This window comes from Bicyclus anynana, chromosome 23 (genome assembly GCF_947172395.1).
Source record: "Bicyclus anynana chromosome 23, ilBicAnyn1.1, whole genome shotgun sequence".
Taxonomy (NCBI): domain Eukaryota; kingdom Metazoa; phylum Arthropoda; class Insecta; order Lepidoptera; family Nymphalidae; genus Bicyclus; species Bicyclus anynana.
In genome coordinates, this window is record NC_069105.1 from 7,907,479 (window position 1) to 7,927,116 (window position 19,638).

At 37.7% G+C, this 19,638-nt stretch overlaps 1 protein-coding gene across 3 annotated transcripts in view; it reads left to right on the plus strand.

The window, feature by feature from the left end:
* Positions 1–8,099: 8,099 nt before the first annotated feature.
* The window catches only part of LOC112055303 (transient-receptor-potential-like protein), a 33,363-nt gene continuing 21,824 nt past the window's right edge, over positions 8,100–19,638 (plus strand). For 2 of the 3 annotated variants that reach the window (XM_024095355.2, XM_052888607.1), the window contains exons 1-6: positions 8,169–8,266; positions 11,123–11,220; positions 14,350–14,471; positions 16,133–16,370; positions 16,918–17,060; positions 19,093–19,273. In XM_024095355.2, coding sequence (XP_023951123.2) covers positions 11,194–11,220; positions 14,350–14,471; positions 16,133–16,370; positions 16,918–17,060; positions 19,093–19,273 — 711 coding nt within the window. In that variant the 5' untranslated portion in view covers positions 8,169–8,266; positions 11,123–11,193. The other variant, XM_024095354.2, reaches the window with a different exon arrangement.

Below are 19,638 nucleotides of genomic sequence, written 5' to 3' on the forward strand. Positions count from 1 at the left end.
ACCAGAATGGTGGTTTATTCTGATTGTTCAACATTAGGACCGTAACAGCATCACCAGGAAGCATGTTTGCTACACATATCTTACGAGAGAGATAGATTTTGCCGAATGAAATTGAATCATGAATATATCGCTCTCTCTCTTTCGTCGTGATGACATGAAAGAGATAGCGATATGTAAGACGTCGCACAGCAGTTCTGCCTGCGATCCCATTGTAGACCCTAAATGAAATATGTAGTAGGTAAAAAACTCAAGATCAAGTCTCTTATAACACAGAAGGACGAAGGAAGATTTGTGAATAAAGGGTTTATTAAATTAGTATTTAGTGCACAAATGGAATAAACAATTTATCATTATTTCTAATGGGTGAAAATTATATCAAGGTATTATTGTAAAATATGCGTTGCTTGCGGCACGTTTTGTAAATATGCATCCAGCGTTACTTTTCAATTGCGTCCGGTGTAACATATGAAAGAGATAGATGTATGAATTCTTAGACATTGTACAGAAGGTCTATGTATTGACATTTGCGACGTCCATGAGGATAAAAATATTGTCGATATTAAATAATCTTTATTTGAAAATTATTATTATTTTAAAAGATATTCTTCTAGCTTCGGGTAACTAGAGCGTTGTCGCTTTTGAATGATGAAAGATTATAGTATAGGTACTAAAGTCAGGCCGCTCAGAGATTGCGTTTCTGACACCTGTTAACGTCACCTTTTTTTTGTTAATTAATTGTTAATAATTTTAGCCCAAAATTAATACATTTATTGTAAGTTGGCATAAATTTTAAATTATTAATGTTATTACTCGTTATTAAGGTAATAAAATATATTTAAATATCTCATTTACATTGACATTATCCCTCTCATTGACATTGACAATGACAGGTGTCGGAAACAATATCTGAGACGATCTCTACAATCGTTATGAATTTAAATTTTGTCCCTTTTGTACAATGCCTAAATCGGAGGTCAAATTGACGTGACCAATCTGCGTCTATGGTGTGTGCAATATACAGGCTTCGTGCAGAAATCGCTAAGGCTGACCATACACGGACAGCTCGAGCAGTTAGCCAGTGATCAACATGCATGGACCACTCTTGCAGTGAGGATCAACAGCCAGAAACTGCCATTGATCAACCGCTCGAGCAGTTGCAACTGCTTCTGGCAGTTGATCAACGGGTTCGTGTATTTACATGTCTGTAGTTTACTATTCAGTTGCAGTTTAAAGCAGTCAATCCTGATTGCGCTATACGTGTACGCCCGGCCTTTGGCATTTTGATTCCTGTGTTCTGCGTCCCCAGTTCTGTGTATTCAGTGGAGTAACTATACCATATGGGACCAGTGGCAAATTCGTTAGGTGGGGCCCCAAAAAATCATTTATAATGTTAGATTACTTATTAACTCATGCCTCTCAAGGGAGGGGTCCCGGTTAGCCAGGGGTGTTTTTTACTACCCTATAGTCACTATAGAGAACTCGAAACTCGGAACTCCGAACTCCGAACTCGCCAGAACGCTTTCTGTATGCGACATATCGTGGACGCAAATTGGACGCGTTGGTACATAAATATTACTGTTATGCTGGCCATACACTACCATTCACTCGCGTGAGTTTACACTTAGAGATAGTAAAGATTATTGTGTGTGTAGAGATTTGTTGTTGTTGGGCTAATGGACTTATTGAATACCACAGATTTACACCGTTCCTTGAGAACGGTGAAAATCCAGGTTTTCGTAAAAACGTCTCAAAAACGATCAAACTTCATGTTTTAGTCAAATGATTCGATTATTTGCGGATTTGTTTAAAGTTTTTAAACATTGCTTGATGAAAATGTCAATGTTTGACAAGAAAAACACATTTGATGGTTTCCAATGCAATTACAACCTCTTACGGACTCCGTAAACGGTCAAACAATTTGATAGACAGCAGTTTTGCGTTTGTCAAACGTTGCTTCAAACAAAGCCGTAAATTATCATATTGTTTGCCAAACATGACTCTTTCACTGTTTTACTTGTGATTGCAATCAGTGTTACTTAATGGCGTTCTGTAGTAGAGCTTATTGTGATAGCTGCGTCTGGGGAAGTAATACTGCCATGCTTATTTGTGCAGCAATGCTGTGTTACGGTTTCGAGAGCATGGTTGCCGGTGTAATTATAGGTATACGAGGCTTAACACCTCGGGTTGAAGGACTCAAAGCAGCGCTTTGTAGGACGTGATCTTGCATGTCCTGTAGCGTGATACTCGTAAGTTATCAAAAGTCTTACAGCCAGTTTCTTCATGTAAAGCTAAAGTAACAGTAAAAGTAGTAAGTAGTAAAGGAGACTTTATTTTTCAGTGAATAAGACCGTCACTTGATTTATGACGTTACTTTGACTGTTACTTGCGATGAAGAAACTGGCCGTTAGTATGCGCCAACAGAAAGAAACATTGTCGTATACAATAGCGTCGGATTTTAAATATCTCTGTCTCTTTTTTCTTAACGTAAAGAAGGAGAGAGTGATATATGCCATTCCTCCGATATTGGTCGTCATTTGTTTTTCTCTCATTATTAGATAATGTCGTGGTGCGCATCTTTGGAATACACTTCGGTCATCTGCTTGGTCCATCAATTGTTAATAAAAATGGCATATACTCCGCGCTACGAAACAAGTCTCGTAGACGCGGCGCTTATGTCTTATCGCGCTCATTGTCAATTTATAATGGCGGTCTTATTATCATTTGTGTAAGGCGATGTCAATTTTAGTTCAGGTTTTAGCCGCGGGACTTGTTTCGTAGCGCGGAGTCTAGTGTCTTAGGTTCGATTTAAAGTAGGTATTGTAGTTGTGGTGTGGTATACATATCTGCCTCAGATCAATTACCTTCTGTTAGACTTGTATGTATTAAATTCACCAACAAAATTACCTGTAATTTTTTGATGGGGGACGTATTTGTTAACACCAATAAATATATGATGTGTTCTTACACTACACAAAAATTAAAAAATTTAAATCGTAATACACACACACGTGTAATTTTTAACCCCTGACGCAAAAAGAGGGGTGTTATGTTTGACGTGTCTGTCTGTTTGTGGCACCATAGCTTCCGAACGGATGAAGGTATTTCAATTTAGTTTTTTTTTTATTAAAGGTGACTTATGTGGGAGTGTTCTTAGACATGTTTGATGAAAATCGGTTGAGCCTTTTAAAAGTTTTGGGGGTTGAAAGTGGGGAAGAATAACCGAATGTCTGCAATTAAACTCGAGTGGGGTCTCACACGAAAGAGAATATTGATGACTTGATCGAGAGTGTAATTTATAATTTCATGACATTCAGGGGTTTTCCAAAATTTTATATTTCATGTTATCACTACACTGTATAAAACAATGTTGATTTCTCTGTCCCTATGTATGCTTAAATCTTTAAAAATACGCAACGGATTTTGATGTGGTTTTTTAATAGAGTGATTGAAGAGGAAGATTTATATGTATAGTAACATCCATGGTTCCTGCGGGATTTGTGAAAAGCTGAAATTTACGCGGAGGAAGTCGCGGGCCAGTAACACAATAAAACATCGATTGCATAGTTTGTATGAACAGGAACACGCTAGATCATGATCATATACTTTTGACGGAGGGGTTACCTCTAGCGATGCAGGTCCAGAAGGTGATTGGTCTGAGCTATCTACACGTAAATGCACTAGTCAATGTATAGTCGAGTGGTAACTAGTAGTTGCGTGATGTTGGGTTATTTATGTTAATTATTATTATTATTATGTTGGAATAAAGTTTTACATTTTGTATGTTTGATGTTTCATTTTATGTGTGTTATGCTATCCTTATAAGCTTATGCTTTAAGAAATTAAATATCACGTGTCTCAAACGGTGAAGGAGAAACATAGTGAGAAAACCTGCGTATCTGAGATTTTTCTTAATTTTCTACGTGTGTGAAGTCTGCCTGGGCAGTGGGCCTGCGTAGTGGACTATTGGCCTAACCCCTCTCATTCTGAGAGACTCGAGCTCAGCAGTGAGCCGAATATGGGTTGATAACGACGTCTTTGCCAGTAGGTCGGTAACTAGCCACGGCCAAAGCCTCCCGCTAGCCAGATCAGTCGATCTAAGAAAGAGAATCGACGTGCCACTGGGCGACAGGGGCTGGACAGTTAAGAAAACCTCAATCAGACCGGCTGGGAGTCGAACCTAAGACCTCCGTCTTGTAAACCCACTGCGCATACCACTGCGCCACAGAGGCTGTGAAAACGACTATACGGTTGTATTAAAGAGGCATAGGTACCGTCATTGCGAGTAGGGTGGTAACTAGCCACGGCCGATGCCTACCACCAGACTAGATCTGTAGGCCTATCATGAGACCCAACTATATTACTATCCCTTTCATTGCTTTGGGGTGAAAGCCTACAAATGACACAGTTCTGTTCACGAAATGTGTCATTGGTAGGCATACTGAGCCAATTTAGAACATATAATCCTAAACTGACGAGCCAGGTATCGAACCCAGGACCGATCTGTTGAGAACCACGTCACTACCAACTACATCAGAGAGGTCTTCAATAGGGATGATGACTATGATCCGACACCGCCGCAAATATGACCCTATAAATCCTTGTAGCACCAATAGTAAGTACTTATCGTAGATACCCTGTTACTTCTACAAAATTGCTTTACTATTAATTTTTATACAATTAAAAAAACTGTCATCATCCCTATTGAGGTTTCGATTTGATGCGTTTTAAGTGAATACCCATTGCAACTGAGAGCAATCATAAAGAAGAGCCTTTGAAAGACATTTTAAAAGGTTTTTATTGAGTGTTTTATATTTGTATCCAAAGTTGGTCGACGCCGCAGTTCGTAACCGTTTTTTTACGAACGTTTGCGATCTACTTTAAACTTTTATTATTGGCTTTATTGGATTTTATTGATACTTCGTTGGGATTTAAATGATTTTTGCGTATACTTTCGTAAAATTTTCTTTTACGGCCTGTGTTCGCCAGATCTTTGTAATTTTTATAGCAGCTGAAAGTTTGTCATTTCATGATACCTACCTACTATATTATGGAGTTTGTACCGTGGGAAGTAGCAGATTTCAAGGGTTTTAAGGCCTTAAGGGTGAAGGCCTTAAAACCCTTGAAATCTGCTACTAAAAACGAGTGTAATTTTGTGACTTGTCAGTCGCATAATTTCTTCTACATTCGGTTTCATACTAAAGTCCAGTTTCTGCCACACGGCGTTGCGAAATTACGCGACTGACAACAGCTCCCACAAAACCATAGATTTATAACACATAGATAGGTGCTGCGGGTCTATAGATTATTAGTCTAAGCACAACGTAATTTAGGGCATGATTTTATTATGCCGAGGAAAATAAAAAAAAAAAAACCTTGGCAACCTCCCATACTCACCACAGTCCAAACTCCATAGTTGCTTAGGCTTACCATACCAATTTATGGTAGGAAGGGGAAGGGAGCTGATAAATTTTCAACTTTTATAAACTAAAGAAGGTCTGGTTGTCACAGGCCGTTCTATTAGCATCGCTTAGTAGTTTTAGATCTGAAGGGTATGTTGTCGATGTAATTGGAGGCACGTGAGGCTTAACTTGTATGAATCAAGTTGAAGGGCATTGTAAAGGTGGGTACTGACCGGCGACCTTAGCAGTGAAATGTGGTTACGATATGTGTAACACAGATTAATAATAATATACAGATGGAGCGCACGGAAGAAGACGGTGTCGTAGCCGCTCCAAATACAAAATTCAAAAACTAATACATTCCCGTGTCAGTACCTACAACACCGAAGCGTCGCATCAGTAACTTATAATATTATTCAAGAAAAATGGCGTATTATGTGCCTATATTTTAAAAAGCTGTTTACAAAAAGTTAAGAAATAAAATGGAGTATTTTGTTATTGGTACCTAATTATTGATTATTATATTAATTTACGTAATTAATATAATACGGCCACGGCTCATCCGCCCCCCTACCCCCCCATATACGCCAATGGTTGTTATTACATTCTACCATAGAATTTCGACGAAGGTAAGCCGTCCCAAAGAAAAGAAAATTAATGCCGTTTGATATAAACTCCGCTTCCATATACATCTATAGGTACATATTCATTACAAGACTGCATATCTACGTTTTTTTACGGTAACCCGCCGGGAATCGGCCTGTAAGGACTCTTCGCCGCTGATACATAACTATAAACAACATTAGAGGTCGTCAGATATAGATCTAGATAACAAAAGGTTTCGATTTGAAGCTAACAGGCTTATGCTTGCGTCGGAGCTGGGCTAGCGTTGGCGGTTAATCCATTGTACTTATTACAGAACCAAGTCGCAATCAAAGCGACTGTGACTGTCGCATTCAGTAAAAACCTTATTTGCTAATGTTTATAACAACACAGTTGTCCATGAGTGTCTGCTCTCCTCTTTCTCAGCGCAAATCCTACTCTGGGTAATATCAATTATTACCTACAGGTATTATTTGCACTGAGAAAAATATCCTACGACGTTGAGCACGAGTCTCCTCTTAGAATGAGAGGGGTTAGGTCAATAGTCCACCATGCTGGTCAAATGCGGATTGACAGATTTTACACACGTAAAGAAATTATGAAATTTCCCAGGTATGCTGGTTTTCTCACGATATTTTTCTTTCACCCTTTGAGGAACATAACTGCAAAATGCACATAACTGAAAAGTTAGTGGTCCATGCCTTGCCATGAATTATTATAATCCGACTACACTTTAAAAAGCTATGCGTGGTTTCACTTTACAATTATTAATGGATACAACCATAGAATTATACTTGTACCGAATCGTAAATCAATGGATACAACCATTATCTGTTTTCCTACTTATATGGTTGTATATATTTTTTCAAATTTATATGGGACATAATTCGAAATAAATTTCTGATTGAAAAAAAAATATCAAAATTGGACTACTCATTAAGAAGCTAAATACATAAAAAATGTATACACGTCGAATTGTTAACCTTCCCTCTGTCTTTCGTCGATTGATTATACGTGAAGATAACACTTTACAGGCAAATAAACAGTTTGTGTGCAATCAAACATTGAAATGCTATGTTTCCGTAATACAGGCTGGTAAAATATAGTTTCATTTAATGTAATTTTGAAGTAGGAATCAAATAAGCACTTTAAATCTGGTGGCCTAAGCTTATTTGTCTACCATCACTGACGATAATGATGGACGCATTTTTCCATGGGCACTGCTAGGATTTTTTTTGGGGTGCTCGAATGGCGACCCTGCATGGGAAAGCATAGTATTTGTCGACCCCGCACTAGATATTCCGAGGACAAGCAGGTTGAAAGTCCTTACAAGTCATATCATTATCAGCCGATTGACGTCCGCTGCTGGACATTGGCCTGTTGCATGGACCTCCAAGCACAACGGTCTCGAGCCGCCAACATCCAGCGGCTCCCTGTAACCCGCTTGGTATAGTCGGTCCACCTAGTGGAGGGGTTCACCGACATTGCGCTTTCCGGGGTCGCCATTCCAGCGACTTGGGACCCCAAAATCCATCGGCTCTTCGAACTATGTAGTCTGCGAATTGCCTCTTCAGCTTACCGACTTGCTGAGTCTCGCTGAACTCACTGTCAGTGACTTTGGTTCTCCTCATTTCTGATTCGATCACGCAGAGAAACTCCAAGCATAGATTGCTCCATCGCCCGTTGAGGGACTTTAAGCCATAACAAGGCCCATAGTTAGCTACTATAGGTAGGTTCAGGACAATTGATTTCCACATAAGGTACAGATTGCTACTGAGATTTTTTTAAAAGGGAGAAAAACCGAATGTTGTAGCCTGAACAATGATCTCATGTTCCATAGCCACACAGACTAACCACAGGACCAACGAAGCAATAAAGTTACAGTTCAGAATTTATTGGTAGGTCAAAGACACAATATGTTTATAAATGACTCAATAATTACAAATTACAAATTAATAATAGCAAGATGCAGGACGCGAAGCCTGGTCCTCAAGATTTATCACAGGTTAACCAAAAACTACGAGGGAGTAAAGTTTTGTATACACTATGAACCATCGGACGTCGAGGCCTAATTGGATCACGAATGAAGGTATATAAGAGGGGGTGAGAGACGACTCGCTGGAGTGTTTTGTGTCAGCCTTAGCGACCTGTGAGTAACTTTGACGAAATATATACTAAAAAAAGTTAAATTTTCTTTAAAAATATACTCTAAGATATTGTCAATGTATTATAGTGAATCTGCTTGTAATATTTTATAGTTGTAGGTAATATATATTGAAAATAATATTATATTATGTGCATTTAAGGAAATTAAATATCACACAATATGTCTCAAACGGTGAAAGAAAACATCCTGAGGAAACTTGCATACCTGAGAATTTTCTTAATTATTCTCTATATGTGTGAAGTCTACCAATCCCCCTCTTATTCTGATAGGAGACTCGTGCTCAATAGTGAGCCGAATATGTATTGCTTATGATGATGATGAGATAAGATAGATGATAAGTGTTTCATTAAAGTAATTTAATTATTCAACTTGGCTAAAACTAAAATTGTGCGTTTTTTAAAAACATTGCGTGTTTGTGTTTGAAATTTGGCATAAGTAATTAAAGTTTTTATTATGCAGAAATAGTTGAGTGCCTGCACTAGCCAGAATTACCCCATTTTATGAAGGCTGGAAGTTGGTTAGCGCATGCTCCTATAAAGCCTATAAAGCTTTATGCTCCTATAAAGCCTATAAAGCTTAGTCCTATAAGGTAACTAAGTGTGGTAACCAATAGGGATGATGACAGTTTTTTAAATTGTATATAATTTAGGAGTATGCTAATAGTAAAGCAATTTTGTAAAAGTAACAGGATATCAGCTGTATCTGAAAGGAAACTCGAGCCCAGCAGTGAGCCAAATATGGGTTGATTAATAATGAATTAAAAGCTATGGTAGAAGCACGGGCTGACTTTTCAACCTATATAAAATAAAGTAAGTCTGGCATCGCATGTTATTATCTATTTACTAGCGGACGCCCGCGACTTCGTCTGCGAGAACAACAGTGTAAACTCTCATCCCAAATTTCAAAGATTGTCAATGTATCTATCAATTAGCAGATACCATAACTTGAAAAATGACAGACTTTCATGACAAGTTTCTTACCGTGGTTCAGGGTTTAAAGTAGCCTATGCTCTGCTTCAAGATCTAATTTATCTCTTTACAAAAAATCATCAAAATCGGTTCAGCGACTAAGCCGAAAAAAGGTTACTTACCTTCGCAATTATAGTCTCAAATCGTGCTGAGTTTCATCTTGATTCATTCAGTAGGTTCAGCGTGATTAACAAAAAACACGGACGGACAGACAGACAGACAGATAAAAAATATAAAAAATATTTTTGAAGTGAAACTTCTTTAGGCGCATGAGGGTAAAATTTTTACAGATGTAACGTCACGCCGGTATGCAACGGAAGTGTCGAAAAGAGAGAGAGCGATCGAGACCGATTGAGAGAGAGTAAGACAGGGCGAACGTAGCATGTAGCAACTAGCCGTGAAGTGAGAGTAGGGAGCAAGCAAGTGAGAAAGATTGAGAGAAAAAGTGAGACAGAGCGAACGTCGTATCCCGCACAGTGCTATGGAGTGAGAGGTGGGAGAGAGCTATAGTAAGAAAGATTGAACGAGAGAGAGAATACGAGATATCGAGAAATAATACACGCCATATTGGCTGTGTATTCGTTTACTAGTTAATTATTAGAACTTTAGATGGCATTTCTGTCGCATAGCGTCATTTGCAGTAAACGCAGATTTTTCATCTATTTACAATATTATTAGCCTTTACACAGTGTATAAACAGTGAGAGATTTGTATAAATATAAACAAGATTTATAAATTAGTTCGCCAAAGAAGTTTCACTTCTGACATGTGTACTTTGTACGCACGCATTTTTTTTTGTCTTTAGTATCGATTTTATCGCAAAAAAAAATGTACAGAAATTGACCTGTTACAGTTTTAGTACTACAGGTACTATAGGTAGGTATACCTATATTATCTCTATCTATCAAATTACTTACGATAAGACGTGGTTTATATCGGATACTTACATAATTGGATTGTTTCTAATTACACAGAAATGGGTTACTACAACACCCTAATAGCTTTTTGTTTTGTATGTTGTATCAATTTATGACTACAAAATATCAATTCTATTACTAAGAATATAGAAATAAGAGAGTATAGAAATCGAAATTACTGTTCTTTGAATAAATCGCAAAAATCAAAGTCTGAGGAGACAAATGAAGTTTTATGAATCCAACAATAATTCTCTCTATATCTATATCATTTAACGCCTATTGCCAGTACGCTGTATTGAAAGGACTGATATAATTTTCAGTAAGATTTAGCAAAGTCTGTAGAAATATATCGATTTATAATTGGCACGTTAAACAACCGTTTTTATTGAAAACTATACAATTAAACCAGTTTATTTTACAATAATATTAAAACTAACTACTTATACGTAAATAGACTACCTTAACCTATATTAATATAATTTATTGGCCTGTTTAGTTCTGATCTGTCTTAGAGAATAACTGATTTTATGAAAGAAAACATTGGTAAATATCTATTTGATCACATAACAAAAGTCGCAGTTAAAGAAGCCAAACCAATAACATTTTGTTAATTCCCCACGTTCCAAATGCTGTTACTGTTGTAACTATGGACACCTTAGTAAGCAATGCTTAATTGAATTGACGGTGATCATGAAACGCTGACTTTACACATTTTGTGACTTATTAGGCATGTGAATAACTTACTTACAATAGGGTCATAGGGCGATGTTAATACATGTTTTGGTTTCCATGTATATTTAAGCGTATGTGACGAACTACTACATAGTGGGAGGTAGGATTGGTTGTCTATGTTTGGATCTTTAAACGATTAAAAATACGCAAATTAGTATGCCTAATTTTATACTTTATATCACAATTACTGACATCAATAATAATGCCTTAAATTCGTAATGGGCTCTCAGCCAATATACTCATAGTCATATCTATTATATTTCCTTTACATTTTCATAAATTAAAAAGTTTTTGGAAGTTGGTAAAAAAGAGCTATTTATAGGAATTTGTTGCCAGGGTTCGCCTGCGGGGACGCATTAGCCTCCATCTACCAATCACAAGCACCAAGCTGCTGCAACATAACCAAAATGGGAGATAAAAAGGATTTAGAAATTGTAAGTACCCTCATTAAAATATTTAATCATTGTATATTCCTTCTATAAATAAATTATACGTACTACTTAGGATACGAGACTTGGTCGCCAACTATGGGCCTTATTAGAAAGCTTAAAGTCACTCAGCAGGCGAAGGAGCGAGCTGTGCTTGGAATTTCTCTGCGTGATCGAATCAGAAACGAGGAGATCCGCAGTAAACCAAAGTCAGTTACATGGCTCAGCGAGTCGCGAAGCTGAAGTGGCAATGGACAGGCCACGTAGTTCGAATAGCCGATAGACGTTGGGGTCCCAAGATGCTAGAATGGCGACCCTGCACCGAAAAGCGCAGTGTTGGTCGACCCCCCATTAGGTGGACCAAGGACATAAAGCGAATTGCAGGAAGCTGCTGGATGCTGGCGACTCGAGACTGTCCATGCCAGAGGCCTATGTCCAGCAATGGACATCCATCGGCTGATAATGACGATGATGATGATGACTGCTTAGGATCACTATGCTTAGAAGTGTTTTATAAGCTTGGTTGCAATCACACCTATGATGATGGAACGCAGTCGCCTCGTAGATGCTTATTCACTCTCAGTGGCGGATTATCTTAAGGCCCAGTGTACCGGGCGTATCACAGCCAGATGTTAGGGACAAAAGATGATCTTGATTTGAGACCTTATGCACCCATGGTCAAACGCGTTTTTCGGCACATTTTCCCTACAACATAGGTATCTTCAAGTCAAGAGTGAATGGGCATCTTCAAGTCAAGCACGTTTCGCCATAGGCTGCATCATCGCTTACCATCAGGCCTGATTGCAGTTAAGCGCTTATACAAAATAAAAAAAAATATATAGAGATTTCCTTTTTCATCTTGCCCGGCAAGTAAGTTACCAAATGACTATAGTCTACGGCGGTACAATTATAAACAAAAGTGTTAAGGACAGGCTCAGCTGGTTGGCCGGTAAAAAAGATTAATTAGTTTGTTCGCGACTGTAATTTCGTCAACGTGTTGCTATGGTGACCCGAAAATGTGTTAGTGCGCATAAAATATAGAAAGTAAACTTGAACGCAATCATGAACAACCCCCCGACCTTCATTTTAATTGGCTTTGACGACAAAGTGCATGAAATAAACATGGCACAAACGTGACTCAACACGTGATTTTATACTGAGTTCACTTAACCATAATGCTTATAGGATTTATGTTGAGGCTTAAGAAGGTTAGAAATACATGTAATATGTTTACAAGAAGTATAACTTACGGAACTTAATTAGTTTGTTCTATTTACGATCTTTTTTTCTTTTTTTACCGACTCAAAAGAAAGGAGGAGGTTCTCAGTTTTTTTAAATGTTTGTTCTGAGTTCACTTGATCATAATGCTTAAAGGATTTAAGTTGAGGTTTTAGAAGGTTAGAAATAGATGTCATGTGTGTTTACTTACGGAACTTATTTAGTTTGTTCTATTTATAAGTATCTTTGAAAATTATTTCTTTTTTTACCGACTCAAAACAAAAGGAGGAGGTTCTCAGTTTTTTTTAATGTTTGTTCTCTTTTGACTTGACCATAATGCCTAAAGGATTTATGTTAAGGTCTTAGAAGGTTAGAAATACATCTAATGTGTTTACAAGAAGTATAACTTACGGAACTTAATAAGTTTGTTCCATTTACGAGTATCTTTAATTTTTTTCTTTTTTTACCGACTTAAAAGAAAGGAGTAGGTTCTCAGTTTTTTTTAAATGTTTGTTCTGAGTTGAATTGCCCATAATGCTTATAGGATTTATGTTGAGGTTTTAGATGGTTAAAAATAGATGTCATGTGTGTTTACTTACGGAACTTATTTAGTTTGTTCTATTTATAAGTATCTTTGAAAATTATTTCTTTTTTTACCGACTCAAAAGAAAGGAGGAGGTTCTCAGTTTTTTTTAATGTTTGTTCTGAGTTCACTTGATCATAATGCTTATAGGATTTATGTTGAGGTTTTTGAAGGTTACCATTATATGTAGCGTGGTTTACAAGAAGTATAACTAACGGAACTTAATTAGTTCAAGTTTGTTCTATTTACGAGTGTTTTTGAAAGTTAGTTCTTTTAGTTAATACATAAAACGCATATGGTAGATACACCACCCAATTATCGAAAACTATTTTGAATAGTTTTGAAAAACTCACTGACTAAGTTATATTATTTTTTCGGATGTTTAAAATTTTTCTATCTTGAATCAGTTTTTTCAATGCTGTAGATGCTATACTAAGTGCATTTTTTACAAAAACAGTATTGGTAGGTACTTTGGTAATTTAATCCGCAATGTTTAACAAAAATCAGATCTATAAAATCTTAACTATAGCTGCTACAACACTGAAAAAACTGATTCAAGATAGAAAATTTTGTAAAATCCGAAAAAAATATGACTTGATTTTCAAAATTATTAATATTAGATAATTAAGTGGTGTATTTACCATTTGCATATCCATTGTTTACGGGACACCCTGTATATACTTTCCTTCCACTTACAATTTTGAGGACCTAAGCAACCGGTAGCCAGAACTTTAGAGTAAAACCTCTTTATTCTGCAGAGTAAAGCCTTATCAAGGATGCATTTTATATCTAACACCAATCTTGTCCCAACATCTAAGTGAATACAATAAACATCTTAAGAAGATATTTATTGATTCTTTCGCTATAGAAAGAAAGAAAAGAAAGAAAATATCTTTATTTTTAAGTAATGCCACATATCACATTAAATATATATAATAAATAAATATAATAAAATAGCATTTATTAATGAAGATTTTGTACAATTAAATGATGTCTCTAATCTCATTGTGCCCCATGGCAAAGGCTCCTCCAGCTCCCGCCAGTGCTTCCTGTCCAGAGGTACTCTTCTCCAGAATGGGCCAGCTGTAAGCTTCAGCTCGTCTTTCAGCACATTATTAAAATCTAAATTATATAATGGCTTAACTGTCCACTCAAACAGTGGAGCAACAAAGAATTCCCTGTAATAGTGGCATAACCTAGAAAAAGGCCCCAACTCAGCATTTTGCCACATACTTTCAATAAAATAAGGATGCAGCACTGATTTTTAGTTAGGACCCACTTCAGGTGCCGCCACGCACACAGTACTACAATTCACCAAAACTATTGTTTTTCAGGGTGACCCTGGGATGGTTCGTCGGCAGTCCATAAAGCTGCCGACGTTGCCGAAGGCTCTTACTCTTGAAGAGAAGAAGTATCTTCTCGCGGTGGAGAGAGGAGACATGGCAAACGTTCGAAAGTAAGTCAGTCTTTTTAACCGACTTCAGAAAAAGGTTCTCAAACCTCCTCCTTTTTTTGAAATCGGACAAACATATTCGACGCGTATGTTTTTTTTATGTTTGTTACCTCATAACTTCGTCATTTATTAAACAATTTTGAAAATTCGTTTTTTGTTTAAAAGAGATTCAGATTGGTCCCATTTCATTTTTATGAGAATAAGTTTATTAATTTTGTGTTAAGTGGTGTGCCGCAGGGATCTGTTTTGGGGCCTACTCTATATACAATATACACAGCCGACCTACCGACTCTATCAAATATTACAACAGCAACATTTGCCGACGACACAGCTATATTAGCAAGCCATAAAAATGCTACTTCAGCATCAGCACTGCTGCAAACAGGTCTTGATCGGGTTGCAACATGGCTGCGGAATTGGAGGATTAAGACAAGCGCCAATAAATCTGTTCAGGTCACGTTTGCTTTAAGAACAGGAGATTGTCCGCCGGTCCATCTAGATAACAACACTTTGCCTCACAATGAACACGTCAAATACTTAGGCCTATATCTAGACCGCAGACTCACGTGGAAAAAGCATATAAAAACTAAAAGAGAAGAGCTGAATATCAGATTTAAAACATTCCACTGGCTTTTAGGCAGAAACTCTAAGCTGTCCGTTGACAACAAGCTGCTTATATACACGTGCATCTTGAAGCCGGCCTGGGCCTATGGCGCTCAACTGTGGGGTAGTGCATGCGACACTAGCCTAAATATCCTGCAAAGAATGCAAAATAAAATACTACGTACTATCGCCAATTCGCCGTGGTTTATCACGAATGAGGAACTACATCATAATTTGCAAATTTGCACAGTAAAGGACGAAGTTAGGGGGCTAGCCAAAAGATACAAGAAGCGACTCCTTATTCATCCTAATAGCTTAGCAAACAGACTCTTGACTGATGACTGTCCGAGGCGTCTTAAACGTAAACGCATACTCGACCTGGACATTTAAAAAACAGGACGCACCAAATGAGCGCCGACTCCTAATGAGGATCGACCTTCACAAGATAAAGATACTCGCAACATATTTGTTTATAGTCTTAGGACTGATCGCAGATTGGCCGTACAAGAAAAAAAAAAAAAAATTTGTGTTAAAATCAAAATAACTGAAATACGTCTCCGAAGTCGGTTCCATTTTTATGTTAAAATGATTATTACAATCTGTTTAGTATCTGTACTTGCAGTCAAATTAGAGTTTAAGTCTTGCCTTATTTTCTTAAAGCTATTTCTATGAACATTGTCTTCCACGCGTTTTCCATGGGAGGAAATATATGTAAATAAAAGTAGGAAGTTAAATCCAAATTGACCCCACTGCGAAGTTAGGCAAGGGTGTTCCATATTAGACTGCATTTTCGTATACCATCAGGCGTGCAGTCAAGCAGTCTTTAAAGTCCATACGTCCATACTAATCGATATTATCTATATTAATATTTTAGAGAGGTAAAGTTTATGGTATTGGAAGGGGTAATCTTTAAATCTATTGAATCGATTTTGAAAAATAATTTACCACGAGAAAGTCACGCTATTTGCGACCGCCATAGGCTGTATTTTATTTCCGTTGTCTCCGGGAACGAGAACTATTCGGGTGAAACCGAAAAAATAAAATGATTAAATATTTCCCAGGATACTCCAAAAAGCCATACGAACGAAAGACATAGATGTGAACTGCGTGGATGCCCTGGGTCGTGGTGCTCTAACCCTAGCCATCGATGGAGAAAACATGGAGATGGTGGAACTTCTCGTGGTCATGGGCGTGAAGACGAAGGACGCCCTGCTTCAAGCTATCAATGCGGAGTTTGTTGAGGCGGTTGAGCTTCTGCTGGAGCATGAAGAGCTGATTCATAAAGACCCTGGCCTGCATGTAAGTAACATCATAACACTCAAAAGTCGAGACAGACAGACAAAAGGGATGCTAAATTTGCAGTTACTACAGCGTCATTGGAATCGATTAGATTTGGTAGGTTAGATATATGAATTAATAAACGGTTATATACTTTTTCGTTTTTAGCGATGGGGAAAAAAACTACAGACTTTAAAGACAGTTTCCATTTCTTTGGCTTGCTGAAATCATCGGAAAACATGACCGATTATTCAGGAGATTATTTCATTTAACATAAGTAAAAATAACCGCACTCGTGGCTGGACAACAGAAATATGAGGGTTTTATTTTGTAACTTTGGAACCCTCCCATTCCATTACTTTACTCTCAAATTATCAGATTTTCGAAATGCACACCATTTAGCTATCAACTCGCCTACTATGTCTTAATCTGCTTTATTTTTTGATTGATTGTGCCCGCGGGGCATCGCTGCCCCCCTCCCGGCCCGCGCAGACCAATAAAAACCTGCAGTGGGCATATATCGACTGATGTGATGATGACCTTTAACATTTTGTCCATTTCCTTACAGAGTTGGCAAAAAGTAGACCCAGACACGGCGACCTTCACACCAGATGTTACTCCCCTGATGTTGGCAGCGCACAAGAACAACTACGAAATTATCAAGATCCTGCTCGATCGAGGAGCTACGTTGCCCGATCCTCATGACGTTAGGTATTTACACTTTTACCCGATTTACACAAATTCAAATCAACTCCTGAAGAGCCGTGATAGCTCAGTGGATATGACCTCTGCCTCTGGGAAGTGAGAATCCGGTCCGGGGCATGCACCTCCAACTTTTCAGGTGTGTGCATTTGAAGAAATTAAATATCACGTGTCTCAAACGATGAAGGAAAATCATCGTGAGGAAACCTGCATACCAGAGAAGTGTTTGTGAAGTCTACCAATCCGCATTGGGCCAGCGTGGTAGACTATTGGCCTAAACTCTTTCATTCTGAGAGGAGACTCGAGCGCAGCAGTGAGCCGAATATGGGTTGATGGTGAAATTGATGAAATAAACTCCTCATGCACATTTTTAAAGTATTTTTTGATTCCTCAAGAGCTAACAAGCTAAGTCGGACTAAAACTCAAAACGACTGTAGAAAATATATATATAAATATATTCAAAAAAAATAAAAAATGGTTAAAAATGGCATTAAAGCGAACTGCTTTAATGAGTTTTAACCGCCTTCCATAAAGGAGGAGGTTCTACGTTCGACTGTATGTATGTTTTTTTTATTTGATTACTCTCTGATCAAACTAGTTCTGCAGTTATAATCCATTTTTATCTACAAAATAAAGTAAAAATATTAAAGTTTTATTTGCAATCTGTATAAAAGTTTCGCAAAATATTTGGAAGAACTTTTGTGTCACCTTAAAAGTTGGCGTGACATTCGAAAATGATATCTTTGTAAAAAGTTCAGCTTATAATTACAGGAATTTTAACAAGTTGAACTTTTTTAAAATTATAAACAACGTAGCTCAAAATGTTTGCATTTCTTTTTTTTTATTAAACTTTTAACATTTATTGGTAGACTTCGGTAGTTTCTGAAATATTTATTATACTAAAATTATAAAGAGATTAAGTTTGTGTGGTGTTATGGGGGGTAATCTCTGGATCTACTAAACCGATTTTGAGAATTCTATTACCACTAGAAAGCCACGTTATTTGTCAGTGTAATAGGCTATATTTTATCCCCTTATTCCCACCGATACGGTAAATACACGGGTATTATTTACAAGACGGAGGTCCTGGGTTCAACCCCGGCTGGGTCTATTGAGGTTTTCTTAATTGGTCTGACTGGGAGGTCACCACCCTACCGTGAGACGTACTGCCAAGCGATTTTGCGTTCCGGTACGATGTCGTGTAGAAACCGAAAGGGGTGTGGATTTTCATCCTCCTCCTAACAAGTTAGTCCGTTTCAATCTTAGATAGCATCGTCAGTTACCATCAGGTGAGATTGTAGTCAAGTCTAACTTGTAAAGAATAATAAAAAAGAAACTGCGAGGCGTTGCCTAGTGTTTGATATAATGAATATTTGATGAAATAAATCAAAGATGAAAGGACTGTTAAACATCAGAAGGTACATTTCAGATGACAACTTGAGCCAATCTGACCGCCTGTTGTTTGTGCGATGACATAAAGCCACAAACATTTCGTAGAACGCAAATTACACCTCTGTCTAATGTTTTTGTGGTTGCTGGTTACTTTTGCGTTGATTCCGGAGGGTGTGGGTTCGAATCCGATCCGGGGCATGCACCTCTAACTTTTCAGTTGTGTGCATTTTAAGAAACTAAATATCACGTGTCTCAACTGTGGTTAAAAGTAATTTCTGTCTATTGTGTTAAAAGTAATTTCTGGAATGATTTAAATGTAACTAATATAATATTTTGCATGCCAATCGGGCGTGATACAGAACAGATTATATTTATTTGTTAAGACCTTGTAAACTGTATCAGCAAATAAAGGATTTGATTTGATTTGATTTGATTCAAACGGTGAAAGAAAACATCGTCAGGAAACCTGCATACCAGAGAATTTTCTCAATTCTCTGCGTGTGTGAAGTCTGCCAATCCGCATTGTGCCAGCGTGGTGGACTATTGGCCTAATACCTCTCATTCTGTGAGGAGAGTCGAGCTCAGCAGTGAGCCGAATATGGGTTGTATCTTTCATCTTGCCCTGGGTTTATCTGCTGCGTATTTCCAGGTGTGGATGCGACACCTGTATCCGGTTGTCTACTGAAGATTCGCTACGTCACTCGATGGCGCGCCTCAACGCATACCGAGCCTTGTCTTCGCCGTCGTTGATAGCGCTGTCAGCCACCGACCCCATACTGACAGCGTTCCAGTTGTCTTGGGAACTTAGAACGCTGGCTTTTGCTGAACAGGTAACGTATTTTTTTTAAATTTCATATCTGGGAATTCTGAAGTTTCCTATGCTAGGTGCTCGACCAATACTGCAATCAGTGCTGGGTCATCATTCTAGAATATTCATATTCTAGAATAGTCATAGTTCTGAACAATGAGTCCTGTTCATTGTCTGTTGTTTCTTCTTCGGATCTTCTAATTTTTGATTCGATCGTTAATTGACTCTGAACTGATCTGATCACTGGCAACAACTGTCATGTTTTAATTTTGATTACCAATTTTTTTCAAGAACTTTAGTATAGTTTAGTATAGTAGTAACGACATACTTGGAGGCACTTGGCCATGGAGTCGCAGTGCTAAAAAAAATCTCCGAATTATTTCACAG